The sequence below is a fragment of the Perna viridis genome, chromosome 3 (genome assembly GCF_037379345.1).
Source record: "Perna viridis isolate PV_CMFRI_1.1 ecotype Kerala chromosome 3, ASM3737934v1, whole genome shotgun sequence".
Classification (NCBI taxonomy): Eukaryota; Metazoa; Mollusca; class Bivalvia; order Mytilida; family Mytilidae; genus Perna; species Perna viridis.
The window spans coordinates 3127750-3153329 of NC_142447.1; the positions used below are offsets into that span (position 1 = coordinate 3127750).

The following is a 25580-nucleotide window of genomic DNA, read 5'->3' on the forward strand; positions in this document are numbered from 1 at the left end:
ATTCGAAAAGCCTCCAAACTGATTTGGCCCTGGCTTTGCTATTAACAGGGAAACAGAAGTAAGAAACCTTTGATATTATTTCAGTTCAAAGAATGAAGGTGTCAATTATGAGAAGGCCTACTTAATATTGTCAATTAGTTATTATGTAAATCAGTTTATTTCAGTCAATTAAGGTAGTAGGTAGAATATTCAGGTTGGCGTAAGAATAGCCTTATTATAAACACAAGTAGTCCCCAAAAAATCTCTATCACCAGGGTACTTAACCCTCGACTAAAAAATCTCTATCACCAGGATACCTAACCCTCGACTAAAAGAAACCACAATCACCAGGGTACCTAACCCTCGACTAAACAAATCACAATCACCAGGGTACCCAACCCTCGACTAAACAAATCACAATCACCAGGGTACCCAACCCTCGACTAAACAAATCACAATCACCAGGGTACCCAACCCTCGACTAAACAAATCACAATCACAATCAAGAAGAGTTACAACACAGCAAATATGTAAGAAGGAAATAAAAAACAAAGCAGAGGAGGCCAAGGTCAGAAGTTCTTTTTTGAAAGGATAAAACAGAACATAATAAAAAAAACACCCCACAAAAATGAAGGATGCTGGAGCTTGCTGGCTACTCTGTAATTCGGGTGGAGGAACGGAATTCATACCTTCTATGTTGTTGAAGAAATTTACACACATTTGTATCTTCTACTTTGAACAAGCATCACTTCTAAATACACAATAATTCTATGCAAATACAAAACTTTGGTATGGTATTATTTTATTCAACAAAAAAGGCTATTAACAATAACAAAAGTAGTTTGAGTTATTCCCCTTTACAAATATATATATATATGCGTACATAAACTACCCTCGTTCATTAATTGCACAAAGATGAAAAATCAAAAGATATAAAAATGCTGAACTAATTAATTAGTAATGACTAGTTTTGTTTTTAACATTCAAATATTCAAAGTAAATGAAAAAAAGATGAGAAGGCAAAAATATATATAAAAACATGTATTTTTACAAATGCCTTTTTAAGAATCAAACCACTACTTTCAAAAGACTATTTTTTCCCATTGCATTGTTGTATAACCATAGTTTTTTAAACAGTTATGTATCGACTATGTTGCAGCATGTAGGTGTACTTAAAGGTAATTCATTTTTAAAATTTCAAAATAATGTAATTATTACCAGTATGAATGTTTTCATTCACTTTTTTCTTCACAGCTTTATTTTAATTGGGAATCATTTATGGTTTAAAAAAAAGATATTAAATGTCAAAATCAAAGGTAAAAGAATTGCAATTAACTGCGCAGCGGCAGATCCAAAGGGGTATGCAGGGGGTTGGACCCTCCCCCCAACCCCTTTTGCTGGAAAATTTGGTAGCTTCTGAGCAAAACTTGAAAAAAAATTGAGAAATCTATGGCATCAAACCCTTCTCTTTTTCTTGAAAGACCCTTTTCAAAAATCTCTAGATCCCTGCTTATTGTGGGAGTTTGAGGATGCACCAAAGGGAGATATAAGATCTATAGGTTTATCAAATCAAAAAGACAGGCAATACTTTGGAATATGAAAAAAAAAATGAAAATTTTGCACTGCTGTAGCACAAGGTACAGTTGGTACAGTTCCAACTGTACCACAATTTATCTGTGGAACAGAATACCTTTATCAAAAAAAGTTTCCTTATTTTGTATTTTTTATGTATAAAGTATAGTCCCTCTAAATTTCCTATCTTTTTGCAAACTATAAAATATTACATCTTTTACATAATATTTCAACAAAAAATTAGATTTTGACTAAGTGATTTTGAGTGTCAGGGAACACCTAGAATTCAGGATTTTGCACCGTTTGCCCCAGGACTTCTGGGAGCCTTTATTGGCCCCCTGACCCCATGTTGTATAGCCACTTAGCTTTGCATTGTCAAAAGGACACTTTGTGTCTCTGGGAACCATACCATTCATTCATAGTGTAAAATCATAACAGTGTAAAAACATGACTATAATCACTATGATACATCACTCCTGTTATTGTACTCATCACTTGCAAAGTGCTTTATAGTAATCATTCACACTTCCTTCTTTCCGCTACACAGTGGAATACACATCTCTTATCCATAATTCCACCTGTACAACTTAATGACATTGAATGACACTTTCACAGGTCGTTATTTTATGTTCCAACTATACACATCTAATTTTAGATTTTAATATGTTTGTAATCAAAATTACTTGAAAACCTAATCAATGACCTAAGATCTGCTCAACACCACATTTAAGGAATAGTAATCATTTGATCTATTCAGTCTAATGCAAAACACATGAAGTTGCAAACATTGTCATGCCACGTATACCCCAAGTCATACAGGAGTTGATATTGGAAACCAACCAAAATCACTACCAAATCTATATAAAACCTCACACCAAATTTGAAATCAATCCATCCAGTGGTAGCCAAGATTTTGTGACAAAAGTTTTCTCCGTCATTCCAAATAGTGAAAAAAGAAATAGGAAGTTGATATCAGACAAAAATCCCTGACCACATATGCCCCATATAACAAATTTGAAATCAATCCATCTCTTGGGAGCAAAGATGATTACAACAGAATTTGTATGGATGGAATGATGGACAGACAAACGAGGTGATTTTAAATAAACTGCCCACTCACTGAGTGAGAGTAAAAATATAAAAAAAAAATAACTGTACATTGTAAAATAGAATAAATGGTATTTTATTGTCAATACTAATTTTATCACAGTTTACATCAGATAAGCATACCTGATTATTTTATTGGCCCAGTAAGTTTGCTGTTGCTGTCCTCAACATTTTTTACTTTTTTTGAAGCAAAGAAGATTCATTCTTAAAAAGTAACATTATTTGTTCAGTTGTAATAACCATAACAAGTATGTACATGTATTGTAGTTAGTATCTGTTGTGGATTTCCCTAAAATAGCAAAACATTGTTTTGTTTGGTATATTGTGAAGGCACTCTTCTGTATTAAATATTCATTATCAGAGTTAATTTGGCTTATCAAAAATCTCTGAATCCAAAAACATCATCTTTCCTCATATTGCTAGTGCTTAAGATTTCTCCCATTTTTATATTGAGGGGTGGGGGACTGGAATTATTTTGGAATAAAAAAATATTTCAAATTTGAGCAAAAAAAATCCCCCATTACTAAACAATACAGATTTTCAAACAAGATTTTTTTAACTCCAACTTCGGCTTGAAAAAATAATTAGTAATGTACTTTCGAGAATAAAATTTTTGTAACTAACATAAAATGAAAAGAAAATGGTCTGTGTCTAATCTAAATCTATTCACAGTGTTCTTTGCTTCATTGCTTGATATTCTTCAAAAGAGAAATAAATGGTACAGTATTCCAAAAAGGGTAAGATGAAAATTAAGAACCTGATATAATTTTCGCATACACAAAATACTGCAAAGGGTTTCTGGCATGTGAAAATTCACCAAATTTGCTAATGAGCAGGCACAGTGGAAGCAGAAGACTGCCATGAAATTCAAGTTTTGATAGTAACAAATGTCCACTATATCCAGCTCACAGTCCATCAGGAGCATTCCAGATACCTTCTCATATTACAAAGAACTGGTGTCATTCAACATATCTAATTTTGGTAAAAATTCAGTTTGACAGCTTTGGCACAATAGAGCTTTAATACACCACACTACCCAAACCAGTATTTCCGTAGACAAGATTAAATCCACCAGATGACGGTCTGTATTGAGTGACTGGCATAAACTAAGTTGATGTAACCAAGATCTGGATAGTGTACTGATATAACTCCATCTTTCGATGACCTGTGTATTCCATGAAAAGAAATGTAGAACAGTAGAAAAACTTCTAATTATACTTTACTTATAAAAAGGTTTTATTTTCTTCATATGCAAATTGCTTCCTGGCAAAATGCCTGTTAGAGGTCAGTAAAATTGGTTTTGAAACAATAATTTACAAAAAAAAAAGTTTCTGGTAACATGTAAACAGATATGACAAATACATATAAGGTGAAGTATATATACATGTATATATTAACTAAATAAATGAAGGATTTTTTGTAACGACACAGTTTTAATTTTTTAAAATTTTATTGTTAAGCCAGCTTTCACTGTATATATAAATCCAGCAAATACCATAAAATCAATGTTTAAAAAAAAATAAATTTGTATCAATCTAAATCTGTATAGGATACAAATGCGCAATTATTTGTTTACATTCTACCGGGAACTTTTTTACCCCAACATGGTACTGAGTACTGAATACAAGGTGGTACCTGATTGGTTGGATATGGCTTGAAATTTATTTTCATTTCAAAGCTTACCCATTTATGATTGATTTTATTTTGGTAATAATTAATAAAATGTTATAGGGTTGAAATGATTTCTCATAAATGAAATCTAGGTGCTTCATTTTTTTTGCAGTGTATTTTGTGCTGAATTTTCAAGAGTCCATAACAACTGAAATTTAGGTCAACTTTTGCCGCATGACCATGTACTTTTTTTTTGTGCAAATAAAAAGTATGCTTTTCTAGTTTTAGGAACAGAAACTCATTTTCTGCTAATTTGTGTTGTTTTCTTGAAATTAATTTTCAAACTACATAGGTACCCTATGGAAAATGCATTACAAATAATTGCGCTCTTGTATCCCATAATACCTGTTTAGTACAATCAAAACAATAGAGTTATCTCCCTGGTGAAATGCTGTAATTTCTAAATCTACAGTATCACTCCCCTGTATGTTAATTCTCTTTGATCCTGGCATGATAAATTTACTGCAAAATTTGAAGTGAAAAATTCTATAGAAGGCCATTTTTGACATTTGAAATAACATTCTACAACCATAACTTTTTTTCAGTCAAATGAAAAAAAAATGGACCAAAACAATACAGTTCTAACACAACTTAATTTATGATATCTATTTGGAGACAGAAATGGAAAATATGATCACAAGTGCAAATGAATTAAAAGATATACTAGTTGTCTAGAATTTGCTTAGCCTATATTGCAAACATTTAATATATAACAAGAATTGATATTGTGTGAATATGTTACGGTGACAACAACCCAAATGGAATAAAAATGTCAGCTCAAGACAACCCATTGTCATCAATGAACAACAAGGGAACTCTCACACCACCTGGCAGGCTGCAGCTGGCCCTAAAACAACATTATACATTGGTACATTTGCCCTTATAGGACTCCAGCAACATAAAAGTAATCTGAAAATGAAACAAGGCACGCATGATAATATTCCATGGCCTGTTAACTGCATAGTTTCTTATTGATTCCTCATCATAATCGAAAAATTTTATTTTTATGCTCAAAATATTGTTTTGTCAAATCCTGTGAGGATACAACAAATACTAGTAGCCCTTTACAACAAACATGTACCACATAACATAACAGGAGCAATCTACCTTTAAAATACCTAAAATGGCCCATGGCATAAAACATGGGCTGCTTGTAGAATTCATCTTTTGCAACATTAACTATGTCAACAAAGTTCTTCACCCAGTTTGGACCACCTTCCATGTCAAGGGCTATGTTCCAATCTGTCCATCCTGTTACCCAGTTGTTAACATCCTACAGTAGATTATTGACAAAAACTCCCATATCACTCATATGTCTGTTACTACACATGTAAAAGATATAAAAATTACTTCACATGTAAAAAAAATAAAGAATAATACACATGTCAAAGATCATGTAAAAGTATTAATATTTGATCATTTTCCGCTATTTTCGTGATGAACATAAAAACATGAGAAATAACACATATGAAGTTGACTTTTAACACTGCATAATGCTTATCATTTTTTGAAACTGCAAAATTGATTCCTGTAAATGAGTTCACTCAACTGAATATGCAAAAATAAGAAATTGCAAAATTTGATACACTTACAGTATGAAAATTACTACCTAAAACAGGAATGAAAACCAAACAAATAAACTAACTTTATAAAAGCAAAAAACACATTGGAGGAAAAACATATCTGTTTCCTAAGAGAAAAATTACATTTAATTCTAAAAAGGATCTGAGCCACTCACACTATGAACTAGGCCTGAAAATTAGTAATTGTGTAACATCCAGCTTATTTTTTGTTATGGGAATGTAATCAAGCAAAAGAATCATAAAACACAATCAAAATCCAACAGAAAAGAGTGAAGATTTTTAATTTCATGATTTAGTATGCTCCTTTTGTATTATTCATTAAAAAAAAATGTAAAGAGAGGCACCACTGGTGTTTTTTTAAGCAAAATTAAGACATTTCTTATCAAACGGCAGATTTGAGGCCCACCTCCTTTCCATATCACAAAAGATGACAGAATAATAATATGAGCGTCAATACAAAAATAACAACCATATACATAGCAAATTTCATTATCCTGTACACAGTCATATTTCAAGAAGTAACATCTTATCAGCAGCATTTAAATCAAATATATAAAGGAAGATCTAAATCAATAAATTAATTGAATACAAGAAGTACTCAAAATCAAAACTATCTAAATAGGAAACCAAATCCATCGCAGAGAGGTGATTTCTTTGCAATTCAGTTCAATACCTGAAAATAGCCAGTATAAAGATTTGGAAAGGCTTGGGATTTTAGTGTGCTTTTATGTGTTTGCATTCAAAAACTCATAATGATAGAAAATTGTAAGTACAAGTACCTGTATAATATCATGAGCATAACTTTCTGCTCTCTCCCAGCTCCCAAGGAGGACTTTACCAAAAGGTAACAGGGAACCAGCACAAGCCTCTGTGGCCAATAAAAATTTGTCTGGAAATTTTTCATGTGTGCTAGTCAGAGCTACAACTGGAGTTAAAAAATCCTCATACCAGTGTACAGCAATGCCCGATACATATTTGTAGGCATCAGGAGTGGAGAACACCTAAAATCAAGATGCTAGAAATACTGTATTACAGTAAGGCATTTTTGACTGAGAAAGAAAATAATCTAGTGAAATACTAATATTATGTGCAGCTGTCCTAAACAAACATTAGCAACACTAATATAATATTGCCAAGGAATATCACAAAAACATACTGTATTCTTTGTATCTACCAAGTGTCGTGAAATTCGGTTGAGTAGTTTCAACATGGAGTCGTTACATTGCCAAAATGTGTGATTAACAGGTGGGCAAGACAAAAAGAATAAGTCTCCACACCATATAAGGGAGAGATATTACAAAACTGAAGATAATACAAATTGTCAGTAGCTCATATTTCTTTTAAAATTCAATAAAATAAACAGTTTAAACATGATTTTTCATAAATGAAATTTATTGTATCTTGCGAGTTGTATGCCAGTTCATATATCTATAATCATAAGTCTGAATAACAATTTATTATCTAAAATTGAATGGATGTGAATTCTAAAGAAGGCATGTCTCTATGTATACTGATTGATAGCCACTATTTTTGTGAGGTGATCAGAAGTGTTTAAATAAAAGCTTGCTATTATTTTACTACATAAGAGCATACACTTAACTACATTAATGGCATAAACATTTGTGACCTGTAAAATTTTAAGGAACATTTTGCAAAATTTTGCACCAGTAAAATTACCCGCTTCACATTTTTTCTTTGGATTTTAAATACATATTTGATCATTTCACAGATATATAAACACAACATGTTAAACCTGTTCAGCCCAGTAGGGTAACAGAAATCTAGCATCATCTAAAATCATTAGCTTTACATGTTGGTATCCATACTTCTCAAGGGTGGGACCAAGATCTAAGGCAATAAAATCTCTCTGTTGTATGGCAGTCCAACCCATTGCTTGGAAGCTGAACTGTGGAATGTACCCATCAGTTGGTTCATTCTGGGCAGTTAAACCCCAAATATTAATACCATGCTCAGCATAGGCTTGTAAAAATCTATAAATAATGAAAAAATGTTTAATATTACTTTGATAAATTTTGACCAAAACAAAATAGCAATGAATATACACAATCAAAACTAATGCAGTTGATTGTCCATTATTGAAAGTTGAGAATTCCCCCAAAATTGAATTTTTGCATCTTTACAATCTGATTCAATTTTCTAGAAATATATAGATATTGTGAAATTGGTTGCTTAAATATTGAATTGTAAATTCATTTCCTTCATATTGAGTTCTTCAAAACTTCTGTATTTGGTACCAGCATATAACATCACCCAACACAGTAACTTCTTATGAAGAAAACTTAATGACTCTCTTTTAGGATTATATTGGCAAAAAAGTTCATTTAAACAGTAAAACAATCTTAGTTGTTTTGTAAAAAAATAAATACTAAGTATATATATATATTTTTTATCAGTGCAAATGAAATTTACTTGACAAAATAATGAGCCCAGGTTTTATAATATTTCCCTCCAGGAGCCCCTATCAATGTACCATTTCCAGTCATATTCTGGTTAGTTTTCATCCAAGCTGGGGCACTCCAAGGGCTGCCAAATAAAGTAATGTTTCTCCTGCTCAATTTCTGTGCTGCTTTGATGAAGGGAATCTGTAAAATGAATACTTCTTTATTTGTTTCAAATCTATTAACAGCTTATATCTATCTCATAAAATTAGCTAGAATAAGATACAAACAATAAGAAAGCTAGCTAAATGAATAGCCCTGCTCAACTGCACCTAATTCAGGTAAGGTTACAACCCAGGTGTGTCAATAGAAACCATCAACCAGTAAAATAGAATGGCTACTCTATTTTAAAAAAATTGATGAACTCTTGCAAAATTTTACCTGCCACTTTTTCTTTTTTGTTCCTGCTATTTAAAATACTACTGACATCCCTGTTACCTCATTATCATCCTTCATATGATCCCTATTAACATTTTAACAGAATTTACCATGGAGCAGCAAAGGAGTTGCACTTACAAAATACTGTAAAGATACTAATTTTCACTATTTTCATGGTGGGCAGAAAACCGCGAAAAACTACCTGAGAAATTAATTTTGAACACTATACATGTGTATTGCGCTCATCATTTTTTTAAAACCGCCAAAATTGACACCCATTAATATGTTCATTTGGCATAAACCACGAAAATTAATATGTTTACAGTACTGACGTGTAATACCTTTAAGTTATATTATCACTAATATTATCTATCTTCATTTCCTACACCTCTAGATATCTTATCTTGCTAGAAGATTTCATAAAAAACCATTGAGCTCTGAAGGAAGAGTTGTGCTTACAAGATGTAAGGACATATGAACAGATGAACAGAGTTGTAAATTTTTATTGCTTGTTTGTGAGAGTTTTTTAAAAAATTTTTATCATGTGATAGGTTGATGATGATCGAAGAAAATATGGGGTCAAGGCAATCACAAATCATGCAATACGAATAAAAAAAGCATATGTATATACCAGTTATCATTGGACATCTTAACTTAATCAGAAGCAAACTTGAATAAGAAAATGAAGCTGAACGACAAGGATCTAAAACCCAAGTCTCAGGGAAAATGGGAATCATAATTTATAACCATACTTTATATTTCAGATCCTCCAAGGCCACTGTAAAATTTTGTAACATGAAATCTCCTGAATGGTCATCATAAGAGTATGGTCTGGTGGAGAAATCACAGCTAGCCATTGGTATTCTACCTAGGGTATACTCTATACCTGTTAGACACAGAAAAGTAGAAAATACTGTAACAAGCTCACGAAAGTTATACCCCCTACTCACTTCACTTGAACGTAACACATGCAATATCCTTAGGTTGGATTGTTTTTCACATGCAGACACATGTAACATTCTTAAGTTGCATTGTTTTTTACATGCAGACATAATATTTTAAATTTTCATTTTTTCATGAACATCTACTTAGTATCTCAACATCACCATAAAGTTTCATCAAAATTCACAGATAAGTTAAGGAGGAATTTACAAATCGAACATGTACAAATTATCTCCCCTAAGAGAAATGAAAGAATCATTTTCTATAATGCAATAATTCATGCATTTTATAGAATGCCAAGCCTGTCTAGAAATTTATCTCAAAACCCAGTGTGTGGTTTAGAGGATGTGCTTACATGATGTAACATAAATATGTAAAACCTTACGATGAATTTTGTGATTTTAACACAGGTACTATTGAGTGATAAACAATCAATAAAAAAAACAGAAACAACAGAGAATTTTTAAAGGTAAAACACCAATGTACACTGCTGTTTGAGTTCTAGTCTTATCTGAAACTTAAATCTTTATTGTAGCCCTACCCCTTTATACATGTATCAGCACAAACCTCCAGGGGAGTAGTAAGAAGCCAGCAGCATATCTTGGGCTGTTGGTGACAGACTAGCAATGTTAATACCAGCAGCATCTGTAAAGGCTCCACCAAATCCTAACATTGTTTGATAAGTTATGTTCTTGTTGATGGTGAAAACCACTGTAATGAGAATACACATAATGAACAGCATCATAAAGACTTCAAAGCTGATTTTTATGGTTCCTGTTGATGCAAAATTTTGAAACAAAACCGATACAAGACATGAGTTATTCATGGTAAAAAAATAGGAAACTTGGAGAAAAAAATAGGAATTAGAAGGTAAGGTCTAGATCTGTAACTTTTGATATTAGAATTTTAGATAAAAAAGTAGGAATTCCTATTTAAAAAGGCAAAAATACATGTCTGCAATACATGTAAATCTAATTTTACATTCACTATAAATTGTTTAATTAAAAAAGTCATCAATTCATGTATAAAGTATTTAAAATATAACTGCTTCTTTAAATGCACTTGACTGGAAATACATGTCTTAAACTAAACCTTTGCTATCTGCAGAAGACACAAATTCTCCACAAGTCTTGTTCAGTCTCCGTCCTTCCTGTGTAGATGTGTACACAGTATATTTCCCTCTGGGTAGAGGAACATTAGGCTCCACTGTGTCACAATAAGAAGAGTTACAGGCACACACAAATGAACTCTGTCCAAAATGTCTTCTTTCACATAGTTGTATACCTGTGTAAAAGAAACCACAAGATGAAAAGGTAAAATTTCAAATTAGTAGATCTTTATGAATATCAATTTTTGAAGCATTTTCAGAAATTCAGGGTCATTCTGTCATCAAAACTGAGAATCTCATTCGTAATGCTTTACATTGACATCATTGCTATTTTCTAACACAAGTGCTGGATTATATTATACCACTAGTCATTAATATTTGTTATTTCATACCAGAAAAAAATTAGTAATTTCAATTGGATAAAACCTTTACATATGGTATTAATTAACCTGCAGTATAAAGTTTTACCAGTCAATATCATCATATGATAATGCTAGGTTATGAATTTAGAGTTACATCCCCTTATTAAAACTCATTCGCGATCAAGCAGTTGTCAATGTAAATATGCAGAAACACAATTTTCATGGCTTTATGAAAAAATCAAGGATATGGTTCCTCAATGAAAGAAACATAATAGTTGTTGATAAACTGGTCAATATCGTGATATTAAGACTGTCCACATGGCAGCAGTAACGACTAAGACCGTAATAATGACCCAGCTGACTTAACACTAGCTGCGAAATCGTAGCTATTGATCTTTTTTTTTATTTTGTGATCTAACGTTAAGAAAATACAAAAAAAAATAGTTAGAGCTACGTTTTGCAGCTAACTTAACACATGTGCAGGATTATACCACTAGTGGCACCCATGCTTTCCCGGGAAGATATGATTTAAACATAAAAACCAGTCCCTGTGTATTGTAAATGTCACCTTTATTACACTACGACGGTGATATTGGTTGGTAGGAAAAAGAAAACATTCAAAAATATGTTTTAGTTGTAACATTATTAGAATATTATGGGAACTGTAGTGACCCTTTTGGTATTCCAAAATCTGGAAGGACCATGCAGTCATGTTGCATTGGGAAAATACAGTCTTTTTCAACCAATAACACACTAGGTTAAAATCTTTAAAATAAAAGCTTATATTTTAACAATAAATATGTAAATAAAATTTTAATGGACAAATCATATTTATTTTAATGGACAAATCATATCACGGGGCACAGAGTTAAATCTGCTTGTGTTAGTGGAAAAAAAACACTACTGTTTGAATATTCTTTTTATAAAAAACATTTTACCTTCAAATAAAATTAATAGTGTCGTTAAAAAGAGGATCATATCTCAGGAAAAATAATTTTTCTCCCCAGACAATGGGAACATACAAACAGGGGATAGTAACATGCTTATACAGTTTATCAGATCGGTACAGATACAATTCGCCACTTAACATACTAATCAATTCACTAATATATTTGATATTTGTGATATAAACTCGGGGAGGGCGCACTAAAATACTTCTTTAATATGGAAAAACGCTGGGATTCTCTTACTCCATCCTATTAAAATATTTTGCTTTTGAAAATGATTTAGACCTTTTCATATATTTTTTCAGAAAAAAGAGACCTAGCTAATCCCATATAGATTATGATACACTGGGTCATATGATAACAATATTCATCACGCATGTACTCTACAAACACGAAAATAGTTGCAACAGATGTAAGGACAAGATGTTTTTGGCGTAAAATTTATTGGCATATCATGCATGTTTGTTTTTCCCCACCTACTGACATAATTACAAGCTGGAAAATGGTGCATATTCCAGCGGCACGTCCTATCACCTTTAAATTTCAGTTTGACCTGGAAATGAAAAACAATTGATGAAAAGGAAATAATGTTAAGCTTTTTTTATATCAGAACGAGGTCACTTTGAATTAATGTAATACGGAAACAAACTATATCACACTTGTTTTTTTTTCAATGTAAATCCAATATCACTAAAACACAATTTTAATGGAACTCTTTTAATGAACGGAGCTGTATTGTATTAAAAATATCCTTGCAATTAGCGTCATATTGACAGGTTCATCAAACTCCAGAGATACTGATTGTGCTCATCCGATCATGAAAATTTTTTTATTATGCGTTAGCTACCTTTTTGTGGCTTTTTTTCATACAAGACACATATAATATGATTATATGACTACCTGGGACTGTATTTGATTACTAAAAATGTGATTATCCAAACAAAAAGTGGTGATAAAGTGACAACTTGTACCCACCAGGGAGCGTACAATATATAAAGTCCATGGACCCAAATGTGTACAGAAGCAAGCTGACTTATGGAAGAAATTGAATCACCATCGTAAATTACAATTACTCACCAGTCACGTGTTATGGTTCCAAGAAAAAAAGCGGAGAACGTGTATTATTTTCATAGTGATGACACATTTTATTTTCATGGAATTTAAAATCACAATTCTAATTTTGATATCCCCAAGTATATTACGTATTAGCACAGGTATCTGTACATTATTCATAATATTTAGCAATATAGAGATAAGCTTATAAGTCTTTATTTCATATATTTTAAGATATTGCTTTATATTGATTTTTGTTTAATTTGTAAAGAGGATCAAAGTTGAATTCAAATATGATTTAAAAGATAGTGGTTGAAATAAAATATAAATAAAGACGCGTCCGAAATTCAGGCCCCCCGATATCAGAATACAAATATATGCATCACATGAATGACAAATATTCAAACCAAACCGTTTTTTTTTTCAGGTAACATCGACGAGGGTGATCCTATAATTATACTGAGAGGATCGTGTAATGCGACGGCAGATGCTACATCATACAGCATAACATGTTCTGCAAATACAGTTCCGTTTGGTAATACGGCAAAGTTTTTTATGGACGGTGACTTCGTCAACAATATACGAAGATACAATAATCGATGTTACCGGACTGTGAATTCTGATGTTTGCCAGAGGAATACATGTAACTGTTCTGGTGATGGAAAATCTTATACTTATATTTATTCGAGAACAGCGAGAGATAATGCCTCATTTGGCTGCTCAATGAACTTTGTTATCAAGAACAAAATACAGACTCATGAATCTCGTCTAATTACAGTCAAAGACATTAAAGGTAGTAGTAGATATACCAGGGGCGGATCCAGGATTTCATGGAGGGGAGGGATACTTACGAGAATCAGTATAAAAGGAAACCAGATTATGACATGTTTAATGAATGAATATGATAAATTGCCACATTCAATACAATTTTTAGCAGATTACGATGTTTTTTTGTTATTTTCTTTTGGAAAAGGGGGCGTATGCTCATTACGCCCTCACCAGGACCAGCCACTGTGTACGTGAATGCCATGATAGGCGCGGCGTTTTTTTCTGGATTTTGATATGCACCTTCTCGTCACGTGATATTGTTCGTATTCTGTGTAAATCCGAATTCAACAGATTTTTAAAGTTCGTTTTGTTGTTGTATTTTCCCAATACTGTCCCAGGTAAGGGGAGGGTTGAGCGCTCAGGGACATGTTCAGTCCCGCAACATACTTTATGCCTGTCCCTAGCCAGGAACCTGTAGTCGCGATACAAGTTATATCATATTGTTAAATGAACTGTTTGGTTAATAACTGTTGTATAAAAATAAATTAATTTGAGATTAATACTGTAATCTGATTGGTTAAAATAATTTTGTTATATCTAAATGGATAAAAAAATATTCAGTTAAATCCCTATTCAGTTAAATTCAGAGCTACTTTTTCATGTTTAAAGATAAAAATATGTTTTAAAATTAATTTATAAGAAATGGCTATAATAAAAATTTTGTCTATTGAAAAATAACATGAATTTTCCATGTGCATATTTTGTTTATTGCACTTCGCGCAATAAACAATATGCACATGGAAAATTTATGTTATTTTTCAATAGGCACAATTTTTATCATAAACAATTCTTAAATGTATTTAGAAATTCAAATGTATTAAATCTTATGTGATTAACAGTTTGCAGCAAAAATATGTACTTAAAAAATGACTGTTATAAATTGTTTCGGTCTATGAGGAAATAACCTCAATTACGTGGTGCACACTATAAATTAATATTTAGTGTGCACCATGGGCATTGAGGTTATTTCAAATAGCCCGAAAAACATATAACAGTCGTTTATTATAATTTAATTTTATTATCAAAGTTAAGGTGCAAATCAGTGAAAAAGGTTAATGACGTCACAGTCACGGTACAAAAATTTGGTTTATGAGATGATGGATAAAATATTTTATCCAATTAGAAAGCGTGTTACACCTGAAATTATTATCTTATATCATTTATATAGATAAATGTGCTACTCATTCAAATCAAGAAGACAAAGAGATTGGTCACAATTGCAGTTACATCGCCACAAACATTACGGAGGAATACTCAACCTGTAGCGAATACAATGGGTCTGCTGAATATAAAGGGAAATTCGCACCAACACATCTTTCATCAGTCAGATGGGTACTAAATAATAAAACAAAGGACAACATCACATGCATCTGTTTAAATCATGAAGGTGAGATATCTACTACATTTTTACACGTACACTGGTAATATGAAATTCAATATTTGACAAAACACCAAACAAAAATGTGTCAAAATTCCAATTCGGAACGTCGAGTGATTACAAAATAATATTCCATGTTGCTATGCATAATTTTAAAAAAATGTATTTTTTTTTTTACATCCTTAATTTTAAACGGCTTTAAATTGATTATATTATACGGTTAATGTGACTTTTATAGGTGTGGTTCAAACACCAGTATTTGATAGAGTGTCTATAGTTACTCTCTTATCAGTGGTACCTGCGTTATTGCTGTTAATTACGTTTGCTGCACTTAAGTACAGGTGCTTTAAACGCAGGAAAGGTAATTATAATAATCAATGATTATAATTTAACTTAGAAAAAGTCGATCACTCTAATAAAAAGTTCAAGAATGACTTATTGGAACGTATGAAATCTTTGATAATTTGCAACTCCGTACTGTATCTATGTGTCAGGAGTTTTCGGCGGAACTTCATACTTATGTAGCAGTCTTTCTAAAAATCAGACAAAAGGTGATTCATGCATGTTAAAAATCCACCGAATTTAGTTTTATTTCTTGTTTAGAAACAGTTACTGATCACATAACCAGTCTTATTTTTTTCCATAGGCTGTTGCATTTATGAGATAAAAAATATATAGATTGTACATAAAATTGACACTTTGAAAGAGTTATCATTCTTGATTTGGTTTCATTTGGTTAATTTTGGTGGGAGATTAATGTATAATTATCTAAAAAGTGCAGATCTGAATGCAGAAATGATTTTCGTTATGTGAAAGTATAGCATATGTTGACTGAAAAAGCATCGTTTGTTTGGGGAGTTTTTTACACCATGAATCACTTTACCATTCGCAGTGTCTGAATTTTATGTGGACATTTCCTTCTAACACCCCACTTTTAACGTCAAAATTAAGTATATATTTTGAAGTTCCGCCGAAAAAAAAAACATAAACAAAAACAAAAACATAAAACATAAACAAAAACCAAACTTAAAAAAACCAAACAAAAAAACAAAAAAACATTAAAAAAAACGCATTTCCGGGCACACGAAATTGTATTGTGTCCAACAGGAAACTGAAAAAGCATCTTGTGTAGATTAGATAACAGTCATGCTTTACATCACAAAATTGCAAATGTCCATTGAAATCATTCTAATTTAGTCCTTCCGGTCATGTTGTTACGGGAGATTTAAGCATCAACGATAACAAATCTCTCCGTAAGGTCCTTTCTAAAGGTCCCAAGTACAGTGAACCACGCTTCATAAATTGGAATTATAACTTTAAAGTTCTTGTGGATGCCGTGGAGGACTACGCTAGAAAATGGATTAAACGAAACCGAGAAGACATTGATTTACTGTCAGAGTGGGTAAAGGCTGTGAGTCTTTAATTTTGAAACGTATGAAAATTTTAAGTAGGTCTATGAGTGTCAATGCTACATCAGTCTTCAAAGACCCTATGTAGCAAAAACATTGTCTACTCTACATGACAAAGCCCAAAATAACATTGTTTCTGTCTGCAAAACGTATTACAGCCAATGTTTATTATCATAAGTAGACATAGAGAATAATAGCAGTGATAAGACCTATACTGCCACTACACTATGCATATTCAACAAACGGTCGGCATTCCTATGGGAACAAATTGTACTCCTCTACTGGCTGACCTATTCCTTCACTCTTATGAAGCTGATCTGATCCGAAAGAAGAACATCATTTAGCTAGATCCTTTACTCTCAGTTTCCGCTATATAGATGACGTATTATCGTTAAACAATCCTTGTTTCGGGGATTTGATACATTGCATCTAACCCAAAGAACTTGAGAGAGTAATCAAGGGAACCAAGGTTATAGCAGTAATCAAAAGAATGTAATCCAGGGACAAAGACCAGACAAGGAAAAAGACATACACAACAAAGAACATAAAGTAACCAAAATTATACATACAAAGTAACGAAAGCAAATGAGCAACTCGGACTCCACTGAAAACTGGAAGCATGGACCAGGTGCACCGGTAGGGTAAGCGTCCTCTGCTTTTCTAGAAACACCCGCCGAGTTGCGCATAAAAAGTCAAGTCCGGGGTAGACAAACGAGGAAAGGAAAACTATAACCCGTTGAATAAATCAGTTTTCATGGTGCAGATGGATACACCATAACGATCCACGAGTTCATGATGACGACCATAAAACTTCTGCAGTGATGACTTTAATCTTGTAGCAACATAACTCTGTTCCAGAAGCCTATTTGTTAGAGTTCTAGCGCGATACAAAAAGTCTGCGTAGTTTCGGTTGCAGCACCCCTTCTGCACCTGCGAAAGGATTTTTCATATTATAACTCATACATTATGCCAGAGCTTGCAGAAACTACGCAGACGTTTTGTATCGTACTAGATTTCTTACAATTAGGCTTCTGGAACAGAGTTATGTTGCAACAAGACTGAAGTCATCACTAAAGAAGTTTTATGGTCGTCATCATGAACATGTGGATCGTCACGGTGTATCCATCTGCACCATTAAAACTGATTTCTTTCTACTGCTATAACCTTGCTTCCCTTGATTATTCTTTCAATGTGTCATAGTTTTCCTTTCCTCTTTCATCTGCCCCGGACTTGACTTTTATGAGCAAATCGGCGGGTGTTTGTAGAAAAGCAGAGGACGCTTACCCCACCTACGCACGTGGTCCATGCTCCCAGTTTTAAATGGAGTCCGAGTTGCCCATTTACTTTTGTAACTTTGTATGTACTATTATAGTTATTTTATGTTCTTTTTTGTATTTGTCTCTTTTCCATGTCTGTATTTTGTCCCTGGATTACACTCTTTTGATTTCCGATGGGATCGTGGTTCCCTTGATCACTCTAATCATGCGAATGAAAGAACAGTGCGAAATCTAAAACGTATTTTCTCAATTTGAAAAATTAAAAATTACACAGGAGGTGATTCATGTATATTTCTTATTCAGAAACAGTCACATACCATATAAGCAGTTTCAGTTAGTCATTGTGTCGTTGAATTTTTTTTTTAAATATATAGATTGTATATGAAATTGGGTCTTTCAAAAAGTTATCATTCTTGATTTAAACGATCTAAGTGCGAGATAAAAGTATATAGTTTTCAAAATTCAAATACATATCTATATACAATATAGCATATGAAGAAAACGCTTCTTTTTCTGTACCCTGAATGACCTCGGTCTTTGAAAATATCTGAATTATATATGGATTGCTGAACTTAGAATTCATAATGCACACACCAAAGATGGAACAAAGAAAACGTAAAAAATGATAAGTGTAATATGAACATCTTTTCTAAAAAAAATATTAGCATTTAGATAGCAAGTCAAATTTCTTTCTTTTTGCGTTGATAATTTTTCAACATCACGATTAAAGCAGTGAAAATGAAGGAAAAAGTGTCGAGCTAAAATATTTTTTTCAGCCCAATAAGTAGCGTTGATATGACTGCAAGAAAATAATATTGATATTTATTTCATAGATATACACGCTTCAAGCGATAGAGAAGATGCCAATACAAATGGGTAAGTATGAACCATTCGTCACCAGTCATTTTGATTAGAAATTTGTTTTATTATCATAAGCTATAACTCATATAATATAAACATCTATCAAGCTGAGTTTTTTGTGTGTGTCAACGTAACACAACTTATCAAAATTAGAAAGAGAGAACAAAATCGTGTGTAATTTCTGTTGCCAAATTATTAACAAACCTCAATGTGCTAATCAAAATATAATGAATACATTTCTGTAATGAAAATGATAAATTCGCAGGATTAATTTTAATTCAAACATATAAAAGTGTTTTACAAAAAGTAACTAAGATTAAAGCCCAAGAAATTTGAACGAAAAGATTAAATAGCAAAACAAAGAAAACACAGAAAATCACATTTATATTTGCTGTTTTAACAAATAAGGAAATTAAAACATACCCAAAATTAATCGGATATAGATTAGCAAAAGTAAAGAAGAACTGAAAAGTAAACGCAGATGTGAGCGGTTTCTGTATTCTGCAGAAATCTGTATTTTATATATTTTTTCTATAGATACATGGATCTGGATGACACAAACAGAGATCCTTATATTTATGCAATTCCTTTAAGAACGATTTATGAAGATCTACATGGCAGGGTATCAAGACATATTTACACTCCATTCAACATCAACATTTCAGAAGGATCAACCGGAAATGCCGAACGTCACTAAAACATAGTCAATCAAAGTAAAATGCTACGAATAGTTCTAGTTTACTTCAACAAGTACTGGAATTGTATTACTTATAATTACATCTCATAATTATTAAACTTAAATGTGTACAGTTCCTTGTAGTCAGCCGCATATCTTGACCTACACTTAGATATCAATGGTAATGGAAAACTATTGACCAAACTATATGACAAACGCCATTACTTCTTATTCCGTATTGACAACTTTCCTTTCATCTGCGGCAACATCCCTTCAGTACCTGCGTATGGAGTATTCATATCACAATCATACGTTATGTCAGAGCTTGTCGCAACTACGCATACTTTTTGTATCGTGCTAGTCTTCTTACAATTAGGCTTCTGGAACAGGGTTATGTTGCTACAAGATTTAAGTCATCACTACAGAAGTTTTATAGTCATCATCATGAACTTGTGGGTCGTTATGGTGTATCCATCTGCACCATGAAAACTGAATTGTTCGAAATGTCATAGTCTTCTTTTCCCCTGTCCTCTACCCCGGACTTGATTTTTTAATGAGCAACTCGGCGGGTGTTTCTAGAAAAGTAGACGACTCTATCCCTTCCGGTGCACCCGGTCCTTTTCCTAGTGTTTGTCGAGTCCGAGTAGCCCATTTAGTTTTGTTACTTTGTATGTATGTATTTTTTGTTGGTTATTTTATGTTCTTTGTTGTGTGTGTCTGTTTTCCAGTCTTAAAGTTTATATAGAAGTCCGTTTGAGTTTTATAAATCTTCGAAAAGTTGTAAGTTTTATTTTGATATGCATTCAAGTGTGTATTTTTATTTATACAAATGATATCACAATTAAAATGTAGTAAAATCAAGAAAAATTCGAAGTTGCTCATTTTTCCTCCTCTGTCAGAAATCAGTTATGTTTTGACAAATTTTGCTATGAAACAAAAATGAGCTAATTTTATTTTAAAATTATCATTTAATTAACTAATCTTAAAGAGTCCTCAATCTAGCGATCCTGCAATAATAGCATTTATAATTCAAAATTATGGATGCAATAGGTGAAGTATAGGAATATGGAATAATCACAATTGATTTGTCTTTAAAATACGGGGGAATTCTGTTCGTGATGTTTTTTGTCATGGAGGATGTTAGCCAAATTAATTATATACCTTTGTTGACAAACGGTAGTGGAAGTAATGATTGTTTTTCTTTATCTTGACCTTTAACAAAAACTGGTTTAAAGAAAACAATATCCAAAATGATGGCCACAAGTCTGTATAATGATGAGGTAGGTATAGAAACAGGAGTGTCAAGACTCCCTTGTTTTGTAAAGAGAGTGTAGTTGAGTAAGAGGTATAGAATAGAGCTTAGTTGGAATGTGATAAAGTTCAAGAGGTTTTTGTATAAAAAAAGAAGACCATCTATGGATACATCATGCATCTTTGGTGATGTATAGTGGCGATGGTCAAGACTTTATCCGTCATGGATTTTTGGAAAATAAATTTATGTTAAAAAGCTATTTTCTGTTTAGAAAATAGAGGGAAAAATATTCCAAAAAGACATCAAAGCATTTTCTACTTATTTTGTTCATATTGCATAGTGTTATTCCCTAATAAGGACAGGGAGAGTCACCCTGAATGTTGCTTTATAAGGGGCAGTAACATCAATATTGTAAACAATGGTGAGCATGGGTTTGTAAAGCATGTATAAGGGACTTAAGATGTCCATGTTGGGATTAATTGTGGGGAATCACCATAGTTTTTAACATATTGTGCCTAATGTTAATTGTTCGTGATTTCCTGAAGGGCTGGACCACGAATATATTGCATAGTGGGACTTATTTGTTATTTAACAAGATTAGGTTATGAAAACAAGTAATAACAATGTATTGTTTTGTAATTTTACAAGCAGCTTATTTCGAGCTCTTGACTGTGTATTCACAGACAGCACTAGTTGTGAACACCAAATTAAAAATAAGCGTCCAGAAAAATGCTGTAAATGCTTTTCTTGGTATTCAATACGCAGCTCCGCCTATTGGACAACTCAGGTAAATATAACACTAACAATATTGTAGAAAGATTAAAGGCTGGGAACCATGAATAGCTTTTGGATGCAACTTGTTGTGTTATAGATAAAATACGTTAAGTAATAATTAAATAGCAACATAACCGTTTGAAGAAATTTGTATTGCACCACATACTGCAGCATTCTTGTATAAACTATTAAGTAGCACTCCAAATAAGAATCATGCAAATGTGATTCATGGTGGGAAAGCCTTCATATTTTTGTTTTTGATAAGGAGTACTACTTATCTAATTTAAACCGCCGTGCCATGAATAACTATAACTTCTTGATGGTAACATCTATTTTCTGCACAATGGTTTATCAATTTCTCATTTTATCAGGAGTGTAATTTCCATTACTCATTGTGATATTGCAGTCCTTTTCCCGTTCTATTTACATTCAGATCACTTTTCTATTTAGATTTCGTCTTTATTTAAGATGGAACAACCCGGTTGAAAGGAAGCCATGGAATGGAACATTCAATGTTCCACCCTTTAACCTGGGTGTTCTCAAATATACAAATCCGAGTTTTGCATGTCCAGATACGGTAAGATACGTGTAATCAGAGACCATGTAATACTAATAAAGTAATATAAATTCCCTTGTCGCAGTGAAATTCACCCCACAAACTAATCTAGAAAAATATGGCCACTGCTATAAGAAAATGAGCCGTCCAACTTTTAATATTTTATCAAATTCTGAAAAACAATAATCATCAATTGTAACTAAATACAATTCATCAATAACACGTAGATCTAAGTAGAAAATACTATATTTTCTCCAGGAACAAAACCTGAAATCTATGCTCAAAATATTCGGAACTTCGATTCCAAAGTATAAATGTACTTTACTAAACTTTCTATTATAAAATGTAAAATCTTTATCTAACTTTACTTCGTGTGAAATTATCCGTAAATTTATCCAAAATGTTACTGATAAAACTTTATTCGAATTACTATAAAATATCATGAATTAGAATGATAATTTCTACATAGCTAGTAATTTATCTTTGACTGAGAATAAATAAATGCTTTTGAAAATACTTTAAAACTATTAACGATACCTGAAAAGTAGCATCCTCCCAAGTCAGGGTTTTGAGTCCACCCTCGCTCCATCAAACCCATGACATGAATGATTATATGAATAATATTCAGGAATGAAATGGTTAAACAAACTATATGAACATGACTCCACAAACTAGACACACACAACACATAATAGAACTATATAGACCAAATACCAGGTGACAACCTGGTACATTAAACTTTCTCTGACTCAGTAATATTTACCAGAGCTATAAGCTAGAGGAGTGATACGTACGTCATCAGGAGACGGTTATAAGGTTTGCGGAGGAGTATGACACGTAAGAAGTAAATAAGCAACTGTAAACAAATTGGGATCGATCAAAATAAAAGAAGGCCTTTCAATTGTTCCATTCAGTAACTGCATGTGGGTGACTGAATGAAACAATGGATATGTCTTATTTTAATTCGAAATAAATGGCATATAACGATAATATGCACCGGTTTGGTCAGCGTCACCTGCATTTCCATACTAGCATTAAACAACCTATCTTTTTCTGCATAGATAAACGGTTACTTTGCATTTGTTGTTGTTTTTTTAGACATCTGAAGACAGTTTACACCTGAATATCCGGTCACCAAAAGACGCTGGCGTGAAACAATATCCGGTGATCCGAAGAAAACAAAATATTGTGGTATTTAACAGCAATTGATACCACATTTATATACATTATTAATGTTGAAAACAGTATGGTCACTTGCCCTCGGCAATAAATGTATTGATAATGTCCTCTACACCAGCAACTATTATGTTTTTTCATTGAAGAGTTTGAAGCAGGCATTACCACTCTTAACATTTTAACATGCATTAGTGATTACTACATTACCATATGGTGTAAGCAACAAGAATAGATCATTCTTCTCTGACAAAAAAGAGTAATCAAGTGAAATAATCTTGTTTTGTGTATGCAATGCAAAATATCAAATTTTAGCAACGAAAAGATTCCATGAATTTGTTTCATTAAATTCCATTTAGCGGTGGAGGGAGAATAAAATGAAGATATTGCGAATTCCTCCGCGTAACGGAAGGAAGGGCGGAAACCTCTATCACTATAAAACCCCACTGAAATTAGGGGGTGAAATGATTCCTCTGCTTTACAATTTTTTTTTTAGAGTTGACGTCTTATTTCTGAGAAACTAAGGTATAGATTTATATATCATAAGACTAGTCACATACAGATACATAACTATGGTTATTTTCTGAAGATGTTCTTCCATGCATGTGTTGAACTTTACTATGCTAACCAACAGTGTGGTTTCTATCAGTAAAATGGAGTAAGGATAATTCTGTACTGAAGTTTTAAAGTCTGAAGTCCAACAATTCTAAAAAGAAACTGCATATTTGTTATAGATTGTATTAAGTTACATATATTAGAAATTTCTTTACATTCTTGTATAATATATCTACACAGTGTATGTCATGCAATTAAATCTTTGTACTCAAAATTAAAAAAATCAAAGTTGATACAGCTTGGAATTTTAGGATGAGAATTCCACCATGACCGATGTGGCCTTTTCGGTCCTCATTTTATTCGAATCAGTCTGAACTTTCCTATGGAGAAAAAGCACATTGTGGTACAATTTCAAAAAGATCAGTTCTGTTTTACTCAAGTGATCATCGAGACATCAGGAAAATTCTTTTTTTACCCCAATTTCTTAATCAGATCAAATCACAAACCTTAAAAATACCCTTGCCGTCTTTTTGTATGGCACCTTGTAGTATAATCTCAAAGGGATAAATCTACTTGTACCTGGTACTGAACTTACCAGAAATCAGGAAATATGCTTGTTTCAGGCCCTTTTTATCACATACTTCCTTAAGGGTTCAAATCTTAACCAGCAATACCAGTCTTACCTTAATGGTATAGAAACCTTTGGAGCAATATAAGAGGCATTAATTTGCTTTTATTTCCGTTGTATGTATATGTTCAATTCTATAAAATGCTCTTGGCCCACAATTCCCTAACGGTTGAGGTTATATCTCCCAAAATCAATACTTACTTTCCCTTGGGATTTCAAAACTTGAGCAAACAACTGATACTTATAGTAATAATCACATGTAACAAGTGTCTATGAACATGCATCGACAACAGGGACTCAGTGTCAAATCACAGCCCATTTTTTTATGTCGAAATAAACACACAATTAATCAAATTTTATTATAATTGGTGGAAGAGTTTAGTTATTGTGTGTAGAATGAACAAATACAGAGTTGGTCAACTTTTATCTTGAATACCATGAATAATACTTGTAGTACATGTTGTAGCTACATAGATAGAAAACCTTTTCAGTGACAGTTGATTATATGATTGCTGTGATAGGGCAATATAGATATGGATACTACAAAAATGTCCAGTGAATTAGGGTAGGCTTCTGTAAATTAAAAAAAAACTTCTGCTAGAACAAATAAAATAGTTACCAGATTTTCTTACATTAACAGTTGAGCAATTAATGCTGTTCAGAGCTCCTACTGGATACATATGCAGGTTTTAAGACTTGATAATCTCGATCACGCAATTGCTTCTAATAAAAAGCACACATGTAGTAACATGTAATACCAATATGTGGAGAATATTTGGCATTTAATGAATTCTTGTTTAAAAAATATCTGCTTGATAGTGTATATTTATATTAGAATCTTACGGTAGTAGATCCAATGGGGATCCATTTTCATTTTGTCCATCATCCCTGATCAGCTGATTGCTCCTTGGTGATTAATTACCTGACATAAAACATTACGCTATCTGTTTAGACAGCCATTAAACAACTTTTTATTCATATATATGGCTTTTATATTGAGTTTTAATTATTTCAAATAATCTTTAATTAGCGATAGTCAAATAATAACCTTC

The 25580-nt window shown here is 32.5% G+C and overlaps 2 protein-coding genes and 1 long non-coding RNA gene across 9 annotated transcripts in view; 1 reads left to right on the forward strand and 2 right to left on the reverse strand.

The window, feature by feature from the left end:
- Positions 1-764: 764 nt before the first annotated feature.
- On the reverse strand, positions 765-23276 carry LOC148620671 (lysosomal acid glucosylceramidase-like). 3 transcript variants are annotated; one of them, XR_015920934.1, is made up of 10 exons: positions 22710-23276; positions 10784-10975; positions 10259-10402; positions 9502-9635; positions 8343-8515; positions 7666-7903; positions 6692-6913; positions 5437-5602; positions 4675-4791; positions 765-3823 (listed from the first exon to the last, which is right to left on the reverse strand). XR_015920934.1 is itself a non-coding variant. In XM_088574363.1 (10 exons), the coding sequence occupies exons 1-10, from the start codon at positions 22768-22770 to the stop codon at positions 3721-3723; spliced, it is 1539 nt and encodes a 512-aa protein (XP_088430489.1). In that variant the 5' UTR covers positions 22771-23276; the 3' UTR covers positions 765-3720. The 3 variants fall into 3 exon arrangements, 2 of the variants coding, with proteins under 2 accessions (XP_088430489.1, XP_088430490.1); XM_088574363.1 differs by having other exon boundaries at positions 5448-5602; XM_088574364.1 differs by lacking the exon at positions 22710-23276 and adding an exon at positions 12100-12217 and having other exon boundaries at positions 5448-5602.
- Positions 12640-23397, forward strand: LOC148620672 (uncharacterized). 4 transcript variants are annotated; one of them, XR_015920937.1, is made up of 9 exons: positions 12707-13322; positions 13589-13954; positions 15158-15376; positions 15660-15728; positions 18887-18929; positions 19452-19627; positions 21494-21629; positions 22067-22193; positions 23271-23381. XR_015920937.1 is itself a non-coding variant. In XM_088574365.1 (6 exons), the coding sequence occupies exons 1-6, from the start codon at positions 13244-13246 to the stop codon at positions 19609-19611; spliced, it is 990 nt and encodes a 329-aa protein (XP_088430491.1). In that variant the 5' UTR covers positions 12640-13243; the 3' UTR covers positions 19612-19723. The 4 variants fall into 4 exon arrangements, 1 of the variants encoding a protein (XP_088430491.1); XR_015920935.1 differs by having other exon boundaries at positions 13010-13322; positions 15606-15728; positions 23271-23397; XR_015920936.1 differs by having other exon boundaries at positions 13010-13322; positions 15606-15728; positions 22085-22193; positions 23271-23397.
- A 623-nt stretch (positions 23398-24020) lies between these two features.
- LOC148620673 (uncharacterized) overlaps positions 24021-25580 on the reverse strand; it is a 46478-nt gene continuing 44918 nt past the window's right edge. The window contains exons 4-5 of one of the 2 annotated variants that reach the window (XR_015920940.1): positions 25372-25450; positions 24021-24280 (exon numbers count right to left, since the gene is read on the reverse strand). This is a non-coding gene — a long non-coding RNA (uncharacterized LOC148620673). Of the gene's footprint in view, positions 25451-25580 lie in introns of both variants that reach the window. The other variant, XR_015920939.1, reaches the window with a different exon arrangement.

Coding starts and splice junctions, on each gene's coding strand:
- LOC148620671 (XM_088574363.1), bottom strand. CDS start 22,770: ATGGGTTTGATGGAGCGAGGGTGGACTCAAAACCCTGACTTGGGAGGA. Junction 10,403..10,783: donor GTCTTCTGCAGATAGCAAAG/GTTTAGTTTAAG, acceptor TTCTCATTACAG/TGGTTTTCACCATCAACAAG. Junction 6,914..7,665: donor TACCCTACTGGGCTGAACAG/GTTTAACATGTT, acceptor TCTTGATTTTAG/GTGTTCTCCACTCCTGATGC.
- LOC148620672 (XM_088574365.1), top strand. CDS start 13,244: ATGACACATTTTATTTTCATGGAATTTAAAATCACAATTCTAATTTTG. Junction 15,377..15,605: donor CATCTGTTTAAATCATGAAG/GTGAGATATCTA, acceptor TGACTTTTATAG/GTGTGGTTCAAACACCAGTA. Junction 15,729..18,886: donor GTGCTTTAAACGCAGGAAAG/GTAATTATAATA, acceptor TTTATTTCATAG/ATATACACGCTTCAAGCGAT.